Below are 23,990 nucleotides of genomic sequence, written 5' to 3' on the forward strand. Positions count from 1 at the left end.
TAGATACATAAAAAATTCTAAACTTAAAATGTCAAACTCCGTTCTTGAATAAAGCTAGCACAGAAGAATAACACATGCTGCATAATAAATACCTCTCCATAGTCAGGAACCTCTTTACTGGTCGTCTTTGTTTTTATCTATCTTAGTCCTTTAAAGTGTTGACAGTAGAGCTTTGATAGTCTCTAGTAAATTCATTCAGTACTTTATAAACTCACAGTGATTTAGAGCTTGTCATACTGTAGATAGATACATCATTGTACATGTGTAATGTTAAACCTCCAGATGTCTTCTGTTTTTTTAATCCTAAAACTCAGTCATTTGAACAATAAGATGCTTGTTCTTTTATCAAAGAAAACATGTACCTATTGCTACGATATTCTAACTATTCTTATCATATAAAGAGCAGAACTAACCTGTATGCATGAGGTGATGCTACCTCATCTAAATCTCCATAGTATGGAAACATATCTTCATATTCAATAAGGAGACCTGTAGCACCCATCTTCTTAAACAATGGTATGACCTAAAATTATATCAACAAGACCTGAAGCACCCATCTTCTTAAACAATGGTATGACCTAAAATTATATCAGACATAAACTTCCAAATTCATACTATTACTCCCTATTTATATAGACATGAATTAACATGATTAAAGGGTTAATACAACAGCTGCTCCACAGCACAAGATACCAAAAAAAATGTATGGTTTAAGCATGTGAAGCCCAAAAATCATTTTAAGGAAATAAAATTATATTTGGTGCAAACTTCTATCGGCACTGTATAATTTAACAAGCTATATATTTAAATTCACTTACTGTTTTATAAGTTGTGAATAAAAAAGATGGGATAGGAAGACAATTTTTGTTTTCAAATACTTGTTTTCACTAAGCGAAAGATATATGATGACTACAGAGTTAAGTAAGATAAAAAGTCTTGCAACTAAAAAGTCTAAAATCAAATGTGCAATAAACATGATACAGAGTGTACGTTATAGTAAATCAAACATGTCATAACTAACCTATCCTTTTACTGAATATCCTTTAAAATAAGTGGAACCTAACATCTGAAAATTTAGAGCAAAAATAAGGACTCTTTTATCAATCACCTTAATCATAGACAGAAATACTGCTTTTTTAATAAAACTGTCCTATAAAGAATGTTAAGATTGTTTTCAGGAATTTTGAAGTCCTTTATTTTAATAACTGCACTTTTTGAATTCATTTTCCCTGTGTAATACTTTTTGGTGTTTCTTTTCTTTTGTCACCATAGGTTCTAGATCAAAAATCTTTCTGATTATGAGCATCTATCTTTTACAATAGTTCTTGATGATTGACCCATTACTATGACATATCAAATTTGGCAAATCTAAATAGGTACATGTATTTTTACAAATGATGTAAATTGCATATGAATAGCTAACTATGACAGGTTGTTTGTAGATGGAGGTTATACAGTAAGTTTCTGAAAATAAGTTAGCTTACCTGTTCTAAATATTCCACCCTTGGTGGTGCACCCTTCAGGTCAAGGTGAACAAGTCTGAAATAACAACAACTAAACATATTAGTTATCCCATTATTCCTGTGTACTGACTTTTAGGGTTAGGATGAATAAATATAGAATATGTTATGCTTCATGCTGATATGAGCCATTTCCAAATGTTTTTTTTTTACCGTTTGTTCTTATGTTGTGCTGTTACACGGCTGTCCCAGGTAAGGCATGTTATGTTGTGCTGTTACACGGCTGTCCCAGGTAAGGCATGTTAGGGGAGGGTTGAATGTTCACAAACAAGTTAAACCCCAGCACATTCTTTATACATGTTACAAACTGTCCAAAGTCAGGAGTCTGTATTTCAGTGGTTGTAGTTGGTTTATGTCTGTCATATTTTTTTCTTCAATTATTGTTTTTTCATAAATTAGGATAATGGTTTTCAATTTTAATTGTTTCATATTTCTTCAGATTGGGTCTTTAATAGAAGAGGGATGAAAGATACCAGAGGGACATTATAGCTTACCATGCTTACTATATACATTATTGGCTTTTGCTCATTGTTGAAGCTGTATGGTACCCTAACGTTGTTTACATCCACATCCTTTGGACTCTACTGGAAAGTTGTCTCATTGGCAACCATACCACATCTCCTTTTTTTATACTGCTGTGCTTTTCAAACCCACACAAGGCATTTTTTCAGGTCCTTATGACCATGAATAATTATTATGCAATATAAACAGTACACTGATAAATAAACCCTGAGTGGGGTTTCCAAAACAGTAATATTGCTGGACTTGTCATTGCAAAAAAAATGTTGTACATACAGAAATTCACTGAACAGACTAACCAAATCTTTATTCTAATGAAGAAAAGTTTTCTTTTAGATGGTCATGACTATTTTTTTAGTTCAAAATACATAATCCAATCCCCTCAATGGTTTCTGGAAAAAAATCTCATTTTTTTTCTTATTACAATGTATATGAGCAGCTTCAATTGAACCCTATAACAAAGATTCTTATTTTTAACATTGTTTAAGAAGAGTTCAAATTTTGTTTTATTCCATGAATCATGACATTATAAAAAGTTTAATAATAATTAAGCATCACTGCTATAAGTGTTCTCTAAGGCTAATAAACAAGAAATGGAGATCAATACATACCTATGATTCTGGTCCATTAAATTCATTGTTTCTGCAGTATAAGCTGTATAATGTAAATATGTAATTTATCAACATGATCAACAAGTAAATAAGACACAAATATTGCTCATTTACTAAACTATTCTTCAGTGTTAAATAATAGAAATATAATGCAAATATAAATCATCATTAATATGTAAAACTTTTGATCTCCCTTACATAAATACATCAAGAAAATGAAAAATCCAGACCTGCCAACTATCCTGATTTTAGCATTATTATCCTGATTTTGGCACTAATTAATTATTATCCCCATTTTCATGCATCAACCTGAATCCTGATATTGGGTTTGTAGAACAAACCTAAATCCTGATTTTCATAAATTCTAACAGAAAATTGGTTCCCAATTTTGAACTCTTCCAAAGGCGACAATTGGGATCAGCTATTAGCCAATCAAAATCATAAGTGATTCACAGCTCAGAACACTGCCAAGTCTGTCAGTAACTCCGTTGTACAACTAGATGATGAACAACTCTAGAAAGTCAAGCATGTTCAGATAATACAAAAGAAATGTTCATAGGACATTTTTTTGTTTCTATGAGTTAAATCAGACTTTCAATAAGACATGTAAGATGTATTGTAGTGTATAAATAAATAAATCAAGATTTACATTAGTTCCGAGTTCGCAAAACTTTGTTTTTTCTGTCAGACACAGGACTGACAGTAATCAAACTTTTGATGGTCCTTCTTTTTATGGAAATTATGAACATAATTTCAATATACTGATATAAGATATTATAGTGGAAAAACATTGTAAAATGAAAACATATATTTTTGAGACATAAAAATATATATTTATTTTAAAGCTTTTTCCTTTTTGAATATTATTGGGTCTGTAGGTTAGAATTGTAATATACTTTTTGTAAATGAGAGGCGAAAGATACCAAAGGGATATTCAAACTCATAAATAGAGAACAAACAGACAATCTGGTAAATATTTTTTCAATAAACTATTACCATGATTACAGGAATAATGTGGTTTTCACAGTGTGCTGTTCCCGTATTATATTACTGTTTGCCACTTGCAATTTGTCAATGAAAACATGTTTTTGGCTCAATCTTTCAAGAATTATGATTAACAAGAAATCATTGTAACAGGCATGACAGGATGCTGTTACGAAGTCTCCCAAACGAAGCTCCCATAATTCGTAATTCCCATGGTCGCCTGAAATTGGGCAAAGTCCAATGAAAATTGGTTTGGTCCAGTAAAGTTATATGCATTAGTGATGCCTGGGAACTAACCCTGTATATCATTCAAATCATCTTGGCATGACAAACCAGAATATATATGGTTTAGGGGTGGGGATCTCGACCATTTACAAGATATTAGAACTTTCTCAAATGGCAGGGGGTGGGGGTGACCCCTGGGGACTAATCCTGTATTTCATTTGATGTGCTTTATCATGACAAACCAGAATATATATGGTTTAGGGGTGGGGATCTCGACCATTTACAAGATATTAGACATTTCTTAAATGGCAGGGGGTCGGGATGACCCCTGGGGACTAACCCCATATATCATTCAAACCATCTTCGCATGACAAACTAGAATATATATGGTTTAGGGGTGGGGATCTTGACCACTTACAAGATATTGGAACTTTTTTAAATGGCATGGGGTGGGGGTGACCCCTGGGGACTAACCCTGTATTTCATTTGATGTGCTTTATCATGACAAACCAGAATATATATGGTTTAGGGGTGGGGATCTCGACCATTTACAAGATATTAGAACTTTCTTAAATGGCAGGGGGTCGGGATGACCCCTGGGGACTAACCCTGTATATCATTCAAACCATCTTAGCATGACAAACCAGAATATATATGGTTTAGGGGTGGGGATCTTGACCACTTACAAGATATTAGAACTTTTTTAAATGGCATGGGGTGGGGGTGACCTCTGGGGACTAACCCTGTATTTCATTTGATGTGCTTTATCATGACAAACCAGAATATATATGGTTTAGTGGTGGGGATCTCGACCATTTACAAGATATTAGAACTTTCTCAAATGGCAGGGGGTCGGGATGACCCCTGGGGACTAACCCTGTATATCATTCAAACCATCTTAGCATGACAAACCAGAATATATATGGTTTAGGGGTGGGGATCTTGACCACTTACAAGATATTAGAACTTTTTTAAATGGCATGGGGTGGGGGTGACCCCTGGGGACTAACCCTGTATTACATTTGATGTGCTTTATCATGACAAACCAGAATATATATGGTTTAGGGGTGGGGATCTCGACCATTTACAAGATATTAGACATTTCTTAAATGGCAGGGGGTCGGGATGACCCCTGGGGACTAACCCCATATATTATTCAAACCATCTTCGCATGACAAACTAGAATATATATGGTTTAGGGGTGGGGATCTTGACCACTTACAAGATATTAGAACTTTTTTAAATGGCATGGGGTGGGGGTGACCCCTGGGGACTAACCCTGTATTTCATTTGATGTGCTTTATCATGACAAACCAGAATATATATGGTTTAGGGGTGGGGATCTCGACCATTTACAAGATATTAGAACTTTCTTAAATGGCAGGGGGTCGGGATGACCCCTGGGGACTAACCCTGTATATCATTCAAACCATCTTAGCATGACAAACCAGAATATATATGGTTTAGGGGTGGGGATCTTGACCACTTACAAGATATTAGAACTTTTTTAAATGGCATGGGGTGGGGGTGACCCCTGGGGACTAACCCTGTATTTCATTTGATGTGCTTTATCATGACAAACCAGAATATATATGGTTTAGTGGTGGGGATCTCGACCATTTACAAGATATTAGAACTTTCTCAAATGGCAGGGGGTCGGGATGACCCCTGGGGACTTACCCTGTATATCATTCAAACCATCTTAGCATGACAAACCAGAATATATATGGTTTAGGGGTGGGGATCTTGACCACTTACAAGATATTAGAACTTTTTTAAATGGCATGGGGTGGGGGTGACCCCTGGGGACTAACCCTGTATTACATTTGATGTGCTTTATCATGACAAACCAGAATATATATATGGTTTAGGGGGTGGGATCTCGACCATTTACAAGATATTAGAACTTTCTCAAATGGCAGGGGGTCGGGATGACCCCAGGGGACTAACCCTGTTTATCATTCAAACCATCTTAGCATGACAAACCAAAATATATATGGTTTAGGGGTGGGGATCTTGACCACTTACAAGATATTAGAACTTTTTTAAATGGCAGGGGGTGGGGTGACCCCTGGGGACTAACCCTGTATTTCATTTAAAGGGCTTTATCATTTAGAACATTTTCAATTAAAAAGATTGTGTCTATCACAAACGGTTTTCAATTTATAATCATTTGAAAATTTTTAAAAATAAAATCCCATAGGGTTCTATAGTAAAACCTTCTTTTCTCTTTGCCCCTCAAAGTACCCCTTTATAAACCCCATTGCACAAACAAAACCCTGATTGCACCACTAAACATGTTAGTCTAACATATTGTGAAACCCTAAGTTAATCTGACAAGCAGTTTTGGAGAACGGGTGCGGACAAGTTCAAATTTAAAAGCGGCGGAAGAAGAAGAAGAAGAAGAAGAAGAAGAAGAAGAAGAAGAAGAAGAATAATAATAATAACAAGAAATGAATGTAACAGGATGCTGTTACGAAGTCTCCCAAACGAAGCTCCCATAATTCGTAATTCCCAGGGTCGCCTGACATTGGGCAACATCCAGTGAAAATTGGTTTGGTCCAGTAAAGTTATATGCATTAGTGATGCCTGGGGACTAACCTTGTATATCATTCAAATCATCATGACAAACCAGAATATATATGGTTTAGGGGTGGGGATCACGACCATTTACAAGATACTAGAACATTGGGGGTGGGGAGGAACCCCTGGGGACTGGCCCTATACGTCATTCGATTGTTCATTACATGACGTACAGGAATATATATGGTTTAGGGGTGGGGATCTCAACCATTTACAAGATATTAGAACATTGGGGGTGGGGGGACCCCTGGGGACTGACCGTATACATCATTCAAATGTTTGAGACATGACAAATAGGAATATATATGGTTTAGGGGTGGGGATCTCAACCATTTACAAGATATTAGAACTTTCTCAAATGGCAGGGGGTGGGGGTGACCCCTGGGGACTAACCCTGTATTTCATTTGATGTGCTTTATCATGACAAACCAGAATATATATGGTTTAGGGGTGGAGATCTCGACCATTTACAAGATATTAGAACTTTCTCAAATGGCAGGGGGTCGGGATGACCCCTGGGGACTAACCCTGTATATCATTCAAACCATCTTAGCATGACAAACCAGAATATATATGGTTTAGGGGTGGGGATCTTGACCACTTACAAGATATTAGAACTTTCTTAAATGGCAGGGGGTGGGGGTGACCCCTGGGGACTAACCCTGTATTTCATATGATGTGCTTTATCAATACAAACCAGAATATATATGGTTTAGGGGTGGGGATCTCGACCATTTACAAGATATTAGAACTTTCTCAAATGGCAGGGGGTCGGGATGACCCCTGGGGACTTACCCTGTATATCATTCAAACCATCTTAGCATTACAAACCAGAATATATATGGTTTAGGGGTGGGGATCTTGACCACTTACAAGATATTAGAACTTTCTTAATGGCAGGGGGTGGGGTGACCCCTGGGGACTTACCCTGTATTTCATATGATGTGCTTTATCATGACAAACCAGAATATATATGGTTTAGGGGTGGGGATCTCGACCATTTACAAGATATTAGAACTTTCTCAAATGGCAGGGGGTCGGGATAACCCCTGGGGACTAACCCTGTATATCATTCAAACCATCTTAGCATGAGAAACCAGAATATATATGGTTTAGGGGTGGGGATCTTGACCACTTAGAAGATATTAGAACTTTCTTAAATGGCAGGGGGTGGGGTTGACCCCTGGGGACTAACCCTGTATTTCATTTGATGTGCTTTGTCATGACAAACCAGAATATATATGGTTTAGGGGTGGGGATCTCGACCATTTACAAGATATTAGAACTTTCTCAAATGGCAGGGGGTCGGGGTGACCCCTGGGGACTAACCCTGTATATCATTCAAACCATCTTAGCATAACAAACCAAAATATATATGGTTTAGGGGTGGGGATCTTGACCACTTACAAGATATTAGAACTTTCTTAAATGGCAGGGGGTGGTGGTGACCCCTGGGGACTAACCCTGTATTTCATTTAATGGGCTTTATCATTTAAAACATTTTCAATTAAAAAGATTGTGTCTATCACAAACGGTTTTCAATTTATAATCATTTGAAAATTTAAAAAAATAAAATCCCATAGGGTTCTATAGTAAAACCCTCTTTTCTTTTTGCCCCTCAAAGTACCCCTTTATAAACCCCATTGCACAAACAAAACCCTGATTGCACCACTAGACATGTTAGTCTAACATATTGTGAAACCCTAAGTTAATCTGACAAGCGGTTTTGGAGAACGGATGCGGACAAGTTCAAATTTAAAAGCGCGGAAGAAGAAGAAGAAGAAGAAGAAGAAGAAGAAGAAGAATAATAATAATAATAAGAACTGAGCAAAAACAATAAGTCTTCCCAAACTTCGTTTGGGAGACTTAATAAGAACTGAGCAAAAACAATAAGTCTTCCCAAACTTCGTTTGGGAGACTTAATTAATTAGTAAGCGATTACAACAAATGATTCGTTTTTGAAAGGTTTAAGAAAGATACCTCACAAAAACTCTATGGCTGGAGCCATACTATGAGGAAAACATGAACACACAATTGTTCTTGGCCATTGCAGCTGTTTTCATTAAATTTGTGCTTACGGTTAACGTAGCAAAATTTGGCAGTGACAGAGTATCTTCTAATGAGAAAGACAGACACAAATCTATCAAATTCAACACTTACATCTAACAGGAAAACATATTATTTGGTGTATATCATAAATATATTAGCAGTTAGAACAATCTTTCTAAATGTGAGATGTTTAAAATTATATTTTTGACTTTACCATTGCATTATTTCTACAGTATGAAATACTCAAAACTCTTTATTGTTACAATTAAAAGATAAACTGTTAACACAGAGATATATCTCGCCTATTTGTTATTTTGATAATGCAAATGATGAAATTAAAATAGCAAAACTTTAACATGTAAGTTATGCAAATATTCAAAGTCAATGAACCATGACTGAAGGTACAGGGCTAAACAATCTCCATGGAAATGAGATGTGCCAATGCTAATACAACTGCAAACCAAATACCATTGACTTTTCATAAGTCGTTCCCTTTAAACAAACTTAAACACAAACATTAACTTGTAAACTATGTAAAAGTTTCAAAGTCAATGAACCATAATTAGGGGGTGGGGTTACATAATCTCCATGGAAATGAAACTTGCAAATGCCAATACATTTGCATACCAAATATCATTGACTTAACATTAGTGATTCATCTTAAACTGACCTAATCACAAACTAATACATGTAAACTAAGTAAAAGTTTCAAAGTCAATAGACCATGACTGAGGGGTAAGGACCAAATATTCTCCATGGAAATGAGATGTGCTAATGCTTATACAACTGCATACCAATTATCATTGACCTACCACTAACAGCTCCCCTTAAACTGACCTAATCACAAACTAATACATGAAAACTAAGCAAAGTTTCGAAGTCAATAGACCTTGACTGAGGGGGCGGGGCCAAATAATCTCCATGGTAATGAGATGTGCCAATGCTAATAAAACTGCATACCAAATATCATTGACCTACCACTAGTGGTTCCCCATAAACTGACCTAATCACAAACTTATACATGTAAAGTAAGCAAAGTTTCAAAGTCAATAGACCTTGACTGAGGGGGTGGGGCCAAATAATATCCATGGTAATGAGATGTGCCAATGCTAATACAACTGCTGACCAAATATCACTGACCTTCCACTAGTGGTTCACCATGAACTAGACCTAATCACAAACTAATACATTGTTGACGCCACCGCCGTCGCTGCCGCCGGAAACAGCATACCTATGTCTCGCTTTTTGACTCTGTCAAGGGAGACGAAAATCAATGCAATAGTTTACATAAATATAGCAACAAAATTTGATACATTATTAAAATACAAATATTCAACTTTAATTTATTGACTTGACTTACGTAAATTTATTTGTTCAAATGGTATGTAAACTTCTTACTACACTAAATTTTTCTAATTGTCGCTTCTTGACGCCTCTGGTTGCTATAATACATCTTGAGACCATTAATGTGTAGAATAAAGAATGGCAATGGGGAAGGTGTAAAAGAGATAACAACCTGACCAAAGTGCAGAAAACAGCCCAAGGCCACCATTTATAATTGGTCTTCAACGCAGCAGGAAAATCCTGCACCCAGAGAGGGGGGCTTCAGCTGGCCCCTAAACAACAATGTATACTAGTTCAGCGAAATGGACACCACATTTAACTCGGAACCATACAAATGAACCAAAATTTTTAAACACACACAAGACCAACAAAGGCTAAAAGTTCCTTATTAGCAACATGCACACAAATGTTGTGTGGTTCAACATGTTTTGTTAGATCTCAACCCTATACTTATACCTCTAGCCAATGTGGAAAAAACAAACACACAGTCTGAGTCTGGTAATCTGTTTAAGTGACAGGCTGACTGGTCCCAACCTGTTTATTGAGGAATAATTTTGTAATTGAAAAAATTGAAATCGAAAATATTGAGCTTACATAACTCAAAATAGTTATTTTTTTAAATTCAGGCTCTTAGCTGAAACCAGTTGTTTAAAAAAAAGTAAGACTGTTTTCAGTGATACTCACGGAGATGCCTCTGATGGCTGTGCAGAAATTGTATTGTAGTTCATGCAAGATCACTGATCTTGTCAACTATAACATGTGGCAGTTCAAACACAATGTAGATTAACACCTGGTAGTATGTATGCAAACCTTTGTGCAATCAATAAAAATCTAGTTATTGGCTATTCATCACTTATTCATCATTTTCGTTTCAAAATATCATCTGCAGCGAGCACTGTTTACAGGCAAGACATTTCGTGCTGTCTGGTCCAATCAGATTGAACTTCCGGTGTCTCATTCGGAATTCCATACGATTTGCTTTTACCTCAACTTTATGAAAAATTCAGGAAATCCCGAAAACTATTTATTTTGATGTGACAGTGTTTGTAAACAAAACAGTTTTGAGGTTACCCAGTTTAACAACAATTGTATTGAGTAACAGTAGTATTTAAAACATTTTGATAAGTTGTGGAAATATTCAAACCTAACTGTTATTGCAATCTTCTTTCGATCTGCACTAAACAAAATTATGGAAATTTAAGCTAATGCAGAATTTGGAACAAATTAAATGGGTCATAGATTGCCCTACATTTTAATTATAGGAGGCAGGTGTAACCTGTGGATAAGAAGGTCGTATATAGAGCAATTTTAAAACAGCATTTTGTTTTTGTTTTGTTTATTTTTAATCTTATGTCAGAGTAGTGTAATCTTGGGTACAGGATATGTACTTGTCCATTGTTGTCAGAGATACACATGTTCAGTTATTTTCATGCCTCCACTTTATCACAAAGTTCAAATATAGTTTTGTTATATTTTCAGATAAAAATGAGAAGTTTTGTAAAAATTAAAGAACAGACAGATGCTAGTTTACATCTTGTTAAAGAACCTGGTCTATATGGTTATGCACTCCTTACAGGTAACCTTTAGTATATTTTAAGTATAGATAATGTATACGTTTAACACATCAATAGTATAGAAAAATGAATACAGATCTGTGTACTGCTTGTGTACGAGCATTTTGAAAATTTGAATTTTTGGCAGAAAAAAGATTTATCTGGATATCATTTCAAATGATACATTGGAAGAAATAACTGCAGATATATAATTAGCACGCCTAGCATTAGACTATATGAAAAGTAAAGTGTATATTGAATTCAAAATGATAACAAAAACTGTATTTGAGTTGTAACTTATGAAAAATTTAGCAGCTGTTATTAATGTAAAAATGGATAATTGATAAACTAGGAAAAACCAGGGGCTAGGGGATTGAAAGTACTTTTATCTGGTGTCACTCTCCTGGAAACACTGTATTTTCTGGTGTTTAAACACCTTTCCATGCTCTTCAAAATGATATACAGTTATTATTTTGTCCATCTGTTTAATATCCAAAAATGTTTGTTGGTGATAATTTTCCTTTCACCAATAAAATTAACTTTGGTCCTTTACTACTGTACTACAATATATTAGCCTTGAAGCAATTAAAAAAAGCCTTAAAATTCTAAGTAATAACTTCTATCATGTCTATGGTTCAGGATCGAGTTATAGCCTTTTTGTTAAACAAATTGATATTTGTTGCTTGATATTTGCCATGTTACTAACGCCATTGAATAAATTTCAATTAATTTTCAACACGGCAGCTTTAACTATTATGGAGTTATGTCCCTTTACATTAAAACTTTCTCTTTTTATTATCAAACTTGGGTGTGAATTCATGTCATTTTCAGGAATTATTCCCTTCAGTAGAGACTTGTACAAATATTGTAAGCTAAGAATATGGTTGGTGTATATAATTATGGCCACAGTTACTAGATTTAGGAGAACCTGTGAAATTTCTATTAATCAGTTCGAAAAAAAAAATTCCATTTTTATCAAAAACTTTGGTGAATTTCTCATGAAACATATTTCTTATTGTTTTCTTTTCAGCCTTTACAGCCATTGGGTATGGAGCAGCATCTTACAGTCAAGGTATTGAAAATATTAAAAATAGACATATCAAAATATTATTATATAAAAAAGAGAGAAAAATATTGCATGTAAAATATTCTTATATTCTAGTAGAGAAAATTGTAGTTTTGTATGTAGACTCATTTAGGCAAGCTTTCTGTCAGAGGAAGGGGAAATGATAATGTCAACTACAGGGTCTAAACCACATATTTCATAAAGAATTTTCATAACATTCTTTAGTAACCATAAGTTTGGAAGGTCATATTAGAATTCATTTGAGAGCTGAAAAGCATAAAATCATGCAGACCTACACTTTAAAGGTGGCTTTAATTTATGAGTATTTTTCATGCAGAAATGTCTCAAATCGTGCACTGAGTAATGTCCAGAATAACCTCAGACAGATGTCTTCCTTAGTGTTAAAAACCTAAATTTCATCCAAAATATTCTTTGTATTTATGATCCATGCATTATTACATCTATTCTGCTCTTTGGTCGACTTGTTGTCTCTGTGACACATTCCCTGTTTCCATTTTCAATTTTTGTACCTTAATGAAAAAAAAGTTTGATCAAGAGAACAATGATATATAAATGTTTGAGGCAGTTTATACAAACTTTTTTTCATAGATTCCTATTTTACACAAATTTTTTTATCACAAATTTCTATTTCTGACAGACAGTTTGCACAAATTTTTTTTATCATAGATTCGTACTTCTGGCAGACAGTTTACCTGACCTTTGGTGTATTTATGGGATTAGCCTGTATGGAAGACTATGAGGTATTATTTATAGATATTTAGTTACCAATAGGTCATTAAGATTTACAGTATTTGATAGGTATAAGAAATACATTTTTTGCTTTGTTGAATATTCTAAATAGTAAATGCACACATTCAGCTAATATAGTTTTTCCTTTAGCACAAAGGAAGAACAAATATTAAATTGATAAAAGATTTATTGTTTAATTGATGACATGAACATCTCTGTATGACACAATGCATCTTTTTGGTTAGGGCTTTGATCCTATTATTAAGGAAAAAAATCAATATGTATGAAATTTTTCAAGATTGTTTTGTCTAGAAAAAGAAATTGAGGTCAAACCAGTATTTGATTGATTCATAATCATTGTGACATAAAGAAAACTCAACAGGCCTGCCAGGAAATGGCATGTTTTTTTTTACAGATCTCTCTTTACTTGTATGAAGAAATTATTATATGATTAAAATTAAATTTTTATGTCAAATAAGTTATATCCCAAATCACTGTACCTGTATGTGACTGTTGTCATACCTCCATTGAATTCATTTACGATTGTCTTTTTATTTTAGGAATGTGTATTTAACAAAACAGATAAAGATATTAGACTAACAAAACAGACTGTATGGGATAGAATACTTAGTATGATTAGTAACAAGCCTGCCAGTGTTGGTAAGTTACTACATACAATTCTAAAGAATAAAAAGACATGTTGAGTTAAGAAAGCAACTAGCAAGCTCTAAATTGCCTTGAATCTATACATGTTGAGAAAATTTAAGGAAGACTAGCATAGTTATGCCATTGAAACACTAAATTTTTAAACAGTACTGAAATATTTTGCACAAAAAGGCACATTTATGTGTTGCCTCTTCAAGGTGGAAAAAGGAGTGCTGTTTCCTACAGTTGTATTTGCATTATAAAATTTCATTTCCATTGAGATTTTGTGGCCCCAACCCCTTAGTCTTGGTCTATTGACTTCAAAACTTTAGCTAAGTTTAAATATGAAAGTTTGTGATTAGGTCAGTTTAAGATGAACAACTAATGGAAGGTCAATGATATTTGGTATGCAATTGTATTATCATTGGCACATCTCATTTCCATGGAGATTATTTGGCCTTGCCCCTTCAGACCTTGTCTATTAACCTTGAAACTTTTGCATGTAAAAATAAGAAGATGTGTATGATTGCCAATGAGACAACTCTCCACCAGAGACCAAATGAAGTAGAAGTTAACAACTATAGGTCACTGTACTGCCTTGAACAATGAGCAAAACCCATACCACACAGTAGAATTGAGAATGGAAACAGGAAATGTGTCATAGAGACAGCAACCTGATCAAATAGCAGAAAACAGCCCACAGTCACAAATTGGTCTTCAACGCAGCAAGAAAATTCCGCACCAGTAGAGGGCTTCAGCTGGCCCCTAAACAAAAATGTATACTAGTTCCCCAGAAGTATAGTATGCCCAGAAATAACAAACGTAAAACAATTCAAACGAGAGAACAAACTGCCTGGTTAATGTACAAAACACTAAACAAAACAAAATATGATATTCAGCAACAAACGACAACCACTGAATGACAGGCTCCTGACTTGGGGACAGGCATATACAGAATGTTAAACATGTTTGCTGGCGCCAACCCCCCCCCTTACCTGGGACAGTAGTGTAACAGTACAACTCTCATTTCCTTGGGGATTATATGGCCCCACACCCTCATCATGGTTTATTGACTTTTGCATAGTTTACATGTTTAAGTTTGTGTTTAGGTCAGTGTAAAGGAAGCCAGTTACATGTACGATAAGTCATCCGTATTTAGTATGCAGTTGTATTAACATTGGCATTTTTCATTTCAACAGAGGTTATTTGGCCCTGCACCTTCAGTCATAGTTCATTGAATTTGAATGTGATGCATGGTTGACATGTTAAAGAACTGCCATTTTAATTTCAATATTTGCATTATACTTTCAAATTACTTAAAGGCAGGACATATCACTGAGGCATTACAACAAAATTTATTGAAGTATATAGATAATAAATCTGAAATTAACAATTACAACTTTCTGAAATAATAGGTCAGATAAATATACCCCAATAAAATGTGGATTTCTCAAGTATTGTAGGTAAACATTTCTTTATACAGAACAAGCAGGGATCTCCATGGTTGAAAATTTAACGATGGAGTAACTCCCACCAGGACAAAACCCATGTGTGCTGATCGAAAATACTTCATTTCTACATTTCATTGTAAGGAATAGTGAAAAGACTGATATATTGTTTATTATATTCATTTCAGTAAAGAATGCACCCCTCCTCTTAGTCAAGGATAACCACAATTCCGCTGTCCTGTTAACCTTGTTAATGTCAAAGTTATTTTCCTGTCAGAAGGTTCCCACAGTGACTTTCTCACTATTTTGGTAATTTTGTTAGGACTTAAAAATGGGGACTTTTTTCTCACTGTCAATCATCCCCGTAGTAGTAGTGTCAAATTCAATTCAGAAAAACAAAAGTTTTATACCAATTTATGTGAAACCTTAAATACAGATTTATGGAGGGGAAAAGTGTGAAAATGAAATGGCTTTAATGACCTAAAATTTCAAAGTCCACAGTAATAGACCATGCAACATGCATCTTTGATTCTGAATGTAAACTGGATGTATTGTATGTATGTTTGAATGTAGCCTGCCTCTGGGTGTGGGATTTTGTCACTGTTTTAAAGACCCATTGGTGGCCTTGGCCTGTTTTCTGCACTTTGGTCGGGTTGTTGTCTCTTTGACACATTCCCAATTTCCATTCTCAATTTTATGTATGTACGTAAATTCCTCCAATATGAGAAGCACCCCTTGATAGCTACGAGGGTACAGTGGAATCTGTGTACACTCCGTATAAGGATTAATGGAGATGTGTCACTAACTTATATACAACCCACCACTCAAGGAGTGTTAGGATACCAGGAAGTCTGTTATTATGGTGAAGGAAGCCAAAGTACTCGGAGAGAACTACCGGACTCCTCGGCGGAAACAGACAAACCAAAGAGATATCTACAGATTGATCTCCAGGTCACAGCTGGGGGCCACTTTGACCTACCATACCCCCAAAGTACCCATCCTAGTTTAAACTCCATTCTAGCTACCAGAGATGTGTGTGGGAGGGTAAAAATCACCCTTCTAATGTACTGAAATTTCCAACATCCAGACTCAGGATTGAACCCGGGACCTTCAGTACTTTAGCCAACAGTCGTAACCACTGAGCCATGCACTCACACATAATTTGATTGTAAACTACGAAATGAATTCGGAATTACGATACGAAATTTCTTCAGATTATCAAGTTGCAGTTAATATTCCAGCATTTACTTTTTAAATATAAAGTGATTCATTATGATGGATACTTGTTGTTACTTGGCATGAAATTTTGTTCTGTTTTACCATTAACTTATTGAACATTTTTCTTGGTAATTGATTTTAAATTTCTAAATTTTCAACAGCATTTCATTTTGCTGAAAAGTAATTAAATATTGCAATAAATTGTTTCTTTAGATCAAGTGATCTCTTGTCAGATGTGTAGATCTACCTGTTCAAGCGATTAGCGATCATTAGCCGGATATCCATCAAAACAGTAATCAGGGGTACCCTTTGGATTATAATATAATAGGGGTTATGCAATTACATGCAATTGATTGTAATTGCTAACAAAAATGGTGGCGGCTAGCGAAACGAAAACAAATTTTGACTTCACCTTTCAATCATAGTGTAGTTATTTAACAATGATGGGGACCATTTGACGATGGCGGAAGATAATTAAACGATGGCGGGGATCATTTGACAGTGGTGTAAGATAATTTAACGATGGCGGTGCGCCATCATAAAACAGGTCATGGAGATCCCTGAACAAGACAAGAATAAATATAATATGAAATAGTTTTCAGGGACATTTAGACTGCAGACCTAAAAGTTAAAGAACTTATAGAAAAATATTTATTGAAAATTGTCTTTCAGTTGTGTTCAATATAGAAGATGTGACCGGTGTACATGTGAAAGAGGAAACTGTGACCTACTTTGGTAAAGGTTATCAGGTTGTGCTATTCATGAACTCAGGAATTGATGTAGGTGTTACAGATTCTTTCATCTTTGGTAAAGAAAGGTAAATATATTTTGTTTTTTAGTCCTTTTCAAATGCAGTTCACTGTTAAAATGTACAACTTCCCTATAACATTAGTTTACTGTTAAAATGTACAAGTTACCATAACCTTAATAATATAAATATCTTGTAAAATGTGCAATATCCTTATAACATTATTATCCCTATTTTCTAAATATTTCCATTGATGATAATTTTTCATCTCGTGCTCCTCAAGTGATAATGGTTTAACTCCGTTGATTAGAAAGAAAATGTATGAATAGATATAAGAAGATGTGGTATGAGTGCCAATGAGACAACTCTCCATCCATGTCATTATTTGTAAAAGTAAACCATTATAGGTCAAAGTACGGCCTTCAACACGGAGCCTTGCCTCACACCGAACAGCAAGCTATAAAGGGCCCCAAAAATGACGTGTAAAACCATTCAAACAGGAAAACCAACGGTCTAATCTATATAAAAAACAAGAAACAAGAAACACTTATGAACCACATCAACAAACAACAACCGCTGAACATCAGATGAAGTCTACATCATCCACATTGCCTAGTTAAATGGTGATAATAAGATTACCAATGGTCTTTTTAAACTCAAGGAAGTTTCTTGGTGAAGAGCAAAAAATAACTTACAATATCAATAAGACGAAAGACAAAATAGTCAATTTGTCATTCAGAATCAGCTCCGGATTTCGCTATCTGTCACATAATATCGAGAGGATGTAGGACCATAAGTTTTCATAACTGTATAGCAAAACAAATTTAGTTATGCTTAAATTTATTAAATACAAAATCAATGTTTTAGCCAACAAGAACATTATCAAAGATCCTACTTTTTATCAATAATTGTTGAAAATGTTTTATTTTTAGAAATTAATATTTTATGTTTTGATTTACAGCTCAGAACACACTAAACTTGCTGAGAAAATAAAAGAATTCCTGAATTTATATCAACCCCTAGAAAACTTATCAGATGATAGTAGCTCAGATACAGGAGAGGATGGATTTGAACATATCACAGATCAAGTTATAGAGGAAGAATTAAAAGAGGACCACCAATAAACAGGGGATCAGATATTATCTTAGTGGTTATCATCAACCTGGTACAAAATTAAGATTTTACATTTTTTTCCAAATTCTTACAATGATATTTGCATTTTTGTGTGTCAGGTAGTAAAATTCAGTAAGTATGAATACAAGTGCATTTTCTTCTGATATAGAAATAACTGTTGTATAAAAAGTTTAAATATATTTTATTTTTTTTAATCAGCCAAAATGTTTTTTAACTAAATTTTTATTTTTTTATCATTTTGTAAATGTTTTATGATTGTTATAAAATCTGTGTAGCACAGGATTCAATTGCACATATAAATTACTTGTATTGTTTCTTTCCAAAGTGTTATACCAACAATTAATATAAACTTGTAGTGTGATTTAAAGAAATCAGTGAATGAAACAAATGTAACTTTGACTATAATTTAGATTGTTTCAATGTAGGGTATATGGACATTATTGAGGTCACATAAAAACTTTTATGACACATTATTTGTGTACCTATAAGTATTTTATTACTATGATTCCACACAATGTTCCGCAGTCATTTTCAAATAAGATTTGATATTTTCAACAAACTATTTTTGTTTTGATAAACATGATAAAGTAACAATAAAGAAGTCTTGTTACAAATTTTTAAAAGTTTTCACACCTTTGAAATTTTATTTCATCTTTTGAACAAAAGTTGAATGAAAGACAAACTTTTGAATTAAGTTGTCACAAAATCTTGTAAAATTCCTCTCAAGTATATAATATTTCATAAAAATTTAGAATATTTTGAATGGGTCAATATGATTGTTTTTGTTATGTGATCGATTCTTTTTCATCATTTATTTATGGTAGCTGGTTTTTGACAGACATGTTTCTTAAGGCATAGAGAGTTTATATAACTTCTAACTAATCATCTAGTCTGAAATTGTAAGCATTTATTTCATTGATTATGGAAATCATATTTTCAACTCACCCTACCCCCGCTTCAATATATTTTAACTGTACAAAAATATAATTATTTGAAGTTTTTTTACTGAGACAGTATTTCATGTGTGAATAATTGTACTGATGTTCAGGTGAAAAACTTTGTGTAATACTGACCAAAAAAATCATTTAAAGAGTAATAGTTTTACTACAATCACTACTGTTCCAAAATCAATTACTATGTAGTTAATTGAATGAAGCATAACAGTGTTGTATTGTAAACTCGGTGATTGGGTAAATTTTTATCATAGAACTTATCATGATCTGTTAAAATTTCTGTATAATTAGTTAGTGCTTGTTTAGTGGAACCAGTCACACACGTAGCATTTGTATTGATATTACTTTTTGTACATAATCACTTTTTGAAATTATGACATCTGTGCAATCCTTTATGTTTAAATATAGTAGCATTAAAGTTCTGTAAACCAACTTAATTTCACAAATAATTTATTCACTCTTACTTGTTGATACAGTGGCAATTTATTTTTTGTATTCTTAAAATTTATGTAAATAGAAAGTTTGTGAAAGTTAAGTTTTAAGTTGGTTTACATTGTATTTAGTATTAATCTGTGGTTCTTAGTAGAATCTCCTTAATCTGTTTAAATATATTGTTAACACTACTTTTATTTCCTTGTTTGAATAAATACTTTAATCAATACTGTAATATGTTTCAAATATAATCACTACTTCTACAGAATCCCGAATAAATCAGTTGTTATGATTCGCAGCTCTACCCTGACAACATTAATGTCAGAAGGCCTTAGTCAATGAAAAATCGTCAATTGTCATTCCCAATTAGTTCAGGATATACCTATCTCCATAACATTAAGTTATCAGCTGATTGGTTCTCTCATACAGAGAATGCCAATCAAATTTATGGATTTGTGACACATTTCAATGGTATCATATAAAGTTCAGGCCTGGGCAAGTGGGAGAGTTGATCACAGGAGGAACTGAAATATTTGGGTTACTTCTACAGTATCAAACAACTGGTATTAGTCAATTTGTACATTAACAACAAACAAAATTAAAATGCGCAGCCTTCAACCAAAATGTCCCATTTCAAATTTTTAAGATCTTTGACCACATTTATTTTGTGTCAGAAACCTATATTATGTCAAAAATTTGATCACAATCCAAATTCAGACAGTTGAAGGACGCCTCCGGGTGCGGGAATTTCTCGCTGCATTGAATACCTGTTGGTGACCTTCTGCTGTTGTCTGTTCTATGGTCGGGTTGTTGTCTCTTTGACAAATTCCCCATTTCCATTCTCAATTTTAGTATCAAGTTGGATATTGTGTCCAAACTTGCCCCAACTGTTCAGGGTTCGACTTCTGCGGTCGTATCTGGCTGCCCTCAGCGAAGCATTTTATTCAATCAAGATACCCTATTGAAAATTGTGGCTAAATTAATTCTATTTGGGCCAGTAGATTAAGTGAAGAAGATTTTTGTAAAAGATTACAAAAATTTATGAAAAAAATTGTTAAAAATTGACTATAAAGATTCAGGGGCAGCAACCCAACAATGGGTTGCCTAATTTGTCTGAAAATTTCAGGGCAGATAGATCTAAACCTATTGAACATTTTTACCCATGTCAGATTTGCTCTATTTAATGCTTTGTTTCACAGATATAAGCCAAAAACTGCATTTTACCCCTATGTTCTATTTTTAGCCATGTTGGCCATGTTGGTTGGCAGGAGGGGTCATCGGACACATTTTCCAAACTAGATACCTAAATGATGATTGTGGCTAAGTTTGGTTAAATTTGTCTCAGTTGTTTCAGAGGAGAAGATTTTTGTAAAAGATTACAGAAATTGTAAAAAAATTGTAAAAAATTGACTATAAAGGGCAATAACTCCTTAAGGGGTCAATTGACAATTTTGGTCATTTTGACTTATTTGTAGATCTTACTTTACTGAACATTATTGCTGTTTACAGTTTATATCTATTATAATATTCAAGATAACCAAAAACTGCAGAATTACCTTAGAATTACCTTAAAATGACCAATTCAGGGGCAGCAACCCAACAACGGGTTGTCTGACTCTTCTGAAAATTTGACGGCAGTTGGATGTTAACCTGATTTGACTCCATATCAGATTTGCTCTAAATGCTTTAGTTTCAGAGATATAAGCCAAAAACTGCATTTTCCCCCATGTTCTATTTTAAGCCATGTCAGCCATGTTGATTGGCAGACGGGGTCATCGGACACATTTTTTAAACTAGATACCCTAATGATGATTGTGGCCAAGTTTGGTTAAATTTGGCCCAGTAGTTTCAGAGGAGAAGATTTTTGTAAAAGTTAATGGAGGACAACTGACAATGGACGATGGACGCCAAGTGATGAGAAAAGCTCACTTGGCCCATTGGGCCAGGTGAGCTAAAAATGATAACTGATGTGTGAACATAAATTTCTTGTTCAATATGATATATATTTAAATATATTATCATTACATGTTTCATAGTTGTTTTCCTTCTGATAAGTTCACATATGAAATGAATGTAATTTCAGTGTAAGGCCAATTAAAATTAATTGATAGATTTTCATCCCCACCCACCCCTATTTTTTTTATATTAAAAAAAAATTACAATTTCCAGTAACCGCACCGAAAATTTGTTTCATTATTTAGAATTTCCTGTTGCAAAATTTGGTTTTTGTATTTCTTCGAGTAGTTTAACCAAAATAGTTAAGTCGATATATTCTGTTCCTCTATGATAACTACATTATCTTCGTAGAAGAGTGATTGATTACAGGGAGGACCTGACATGTTCGGGTTATGAGTAATTGTCAAAGAATGCGAATTGCAGTATGTCATAAATTTCAGTGATAAGAAACTATGGATTTTTTATTTATACAATGACTTTGTGTCAGAAAATTTGATATTCAAAGCGCAAGAATTGTAACACGCTTTGGTATTAAAAAAACAGGACTGGAAAAAAGAAATTGACCCAATTATGAACTTTTCCAAATTAATTTACACTGTTTTAAGGATTGTATATTGAATTCAAAAAGTCGGCCAATGTATAGCAAGTTTTACCCCAAACTGTCCTTTTTTTGTTGACAAACATTATATACCATCTGTTCCCAGCTACTGGATAATTTAATTAAACAACTTCTTCTTTTGGTTAAGTTCATGTGCTACGTTAATACAGTTATAAACCATCAACCCTAGTATTTTAAACACAGTTTGAGTTTTCATTTTACTCTGTACTCATAAAACTTATGCTTCATTTTATGGCAACTATAGTATAAATCATAAGTTGGACAGTTAAAGAAATTTGATAGTGGTCTAAAAGAGAGCATTTCTCCACATTTTTGCTATTTACTGAAAATTGGTTTCTAAAGCAATTAGAACTGTTACAGTGGTTGCCAATCAGAAATATTTATTGTAGAATCTGAAAAAGTATGCATAATTCTTTATATATACATGAATTAAGCTTATTATTACACTTGCATATGAAGAACACATTACGAAAGGGTTTCAGTAAAAATAAAAAAATTGAATCCTCCCACCCCATTTTTTTTTCAACAAGTTGGATGAAAATCTACCAAATAATTTGAGTTGACCTAATAGAAAGTAACACTATATATACATTTGATGTTATATCCTATGATAGATGTACTATATCTGGCTTGTCTATGTCCAGAGATTTTTTATACTGTTTATTACATTATTTGATATTGTTGTAGTATTGGTTACTGATATTAATTGTTGACCGATTAACACAGGTCAAATCCTGTGGGAATATTTGTTATAACTGCCAAGAATGATGATTTGAGTTTTAAATTTGGTAAAAGGAGAAGCATAATTTATTCAATTACATTTTTTTGTTTTAATCATAAAATATTATCACAGGGTGACTGGATTAAATTACATACATGTACATGTATCATGTTATTTTCACATTACAATGGGTATCTTTGTTATAGATATAAAACATTTATGTAAATCATAAGGTGGTTCTCCCTTACTTACATTGTTACCTATATACAAATGTGTTCTGAAAGTCATATCTGTGTCAGATTAGTCCAAAATTTAAAGTATGACCATATTTTTGAAGTAATCTCAACGGTAATACAAAATATATCTAGTAGTTGTTTATTAAACTACTGTGCAATCATTATTATCTCTTTGATACCAATTTTCAGTAATTTCATGGTTACAGTTGAACCACAAATTTAAATATTCAACAAAATGCAACTATCCTTCAACTTGTATGTGGAAATTGTTTATGTAATTTTATGTAACATGTCCATAAACCTTTAGATCAGCTCTAGATCTAGAGCCTATCAGTAAACAAAATGTACTTTATATTAATCTGCTTCAAACATTATCTTCTGTAATCTTCTGTAATAGTTTAAAACCCTGTCTTTCATTGAATTTTAGTTGCAATAAATTACAGTATTATGAATATGTCTTAGTGAATGCTTTCGCCAACATTTAGTAATGGTTTATATAATTAAAAGGGCATGTTATAAAGTTTTGATCTCATGGTGTTATATTTACGAAAATTTTCATACAAGCTATTTTTCATTTAGTCAATTCAAATATGTAATAAAAAACATACCTTCATGTTCTAAATTTAGAGATAAATGGTGTCAAAATTTTAGACATTTACACAAAATTTTGGTTTCT

General features: G+C 33.7%; 2 protein-coding genes across 4 annotated transcripts in view; one reads left to right on the top strand and one right to left on the bottom strand.

The window, feature by feature from the left end:
* LOC127709338 (hexosaminidase D-like) overlaps nucleotides 1-10,764 on the bottom strand; it is a 40,934-nt gene extending 30,170 nt beyond the window's left edge. Inside the window, exons 1-4 of one of the 2 annotated variants that reach the window (XM_052214809.1) lie at nucleotides 10,646-10,764; nucleotides 2,651-2,693; nucleotides 1,485-1,539; nucleotides 414-523 (exon numbers count right to left, since the gene is read on the bottom strand). In XM_052214809.1, the coding sequence (XP_052070769.1) occupies nucleotides 414-523; nucleotides 1,485-1,539; nucleotides 2,651-2,676 (191 nt within the window). In that variant the 5' untranslated portion in view covers nucleotides 2,677-2,693; nucleotides 10,646-10,764. Of the gene's footprint in view, nucleotides 1-413; nucleotides 524-1,484; nucleotides 1,540-2,650; nucleotides 2,694-10,519 lie in introns of both variants that reach the window. The other variant, XM_052214808.1, reaches the window with a different exon arrangement.
* Nucleotides 10,765-10,822: 58 nt separating this feature from the next.
* On the top strand, nucleotides 10,823-23,766 carry LOC127709339 (cytochrome b-245 chaperone 1-like). Of its 2 annotated transcripts, none has more exons than XM_052214810.1 (7): nucleotides 10,823-10,901; nucleotides 11,315-11,411; nucleotides 12,419-12,460; nucleotides 13,142-13,215; nucleotides 13,765-13,864; nucleotides 17,188-17,332; nucleotides 18,225-23,766. In XM_052214810.1, the coding sequence occupies exons 2-7, from the start codon at nucleotides 11,321-11,323 to the stop codon at nucleotides 18,385-18,387; spliced, it is 615 nt and encodes a 204-aa protein (XP_052070770.1). In that variant the 5' UTR covers nucleotides 10,823-10,901; nucleotides 11,315-11,320; the 3' UTR covers nucleotides 18,388-23,766. The 2 variants fall into 2 exon arrangements, with proteins under 2 accessions (XP_052070770.1, XP_052070771.1); XM_052214811.1 differs by having other exon boundaries at nucleotides 10,824-10,930.
* The last annotated feature ends 224 nt before the right edge of the window (nucleotides 23,767-23,990 follow it).

This window comes from Mytilus californianus, unplaced genomic scaffold (assembly GCF_021869535.1).
Source record: "Mytilus californianus isolate M0D057914Y unplaced genomic scaffold, xbMytCali1.0.p SCAF_7, whole genome shotgun sequence".
NCBI classification, from domain to species: Eukaryota; Metazoa; Mollusca; class Bivalvia; order Mytilida; family Mytilidae; genus Mytilus; species Mytilus californianus.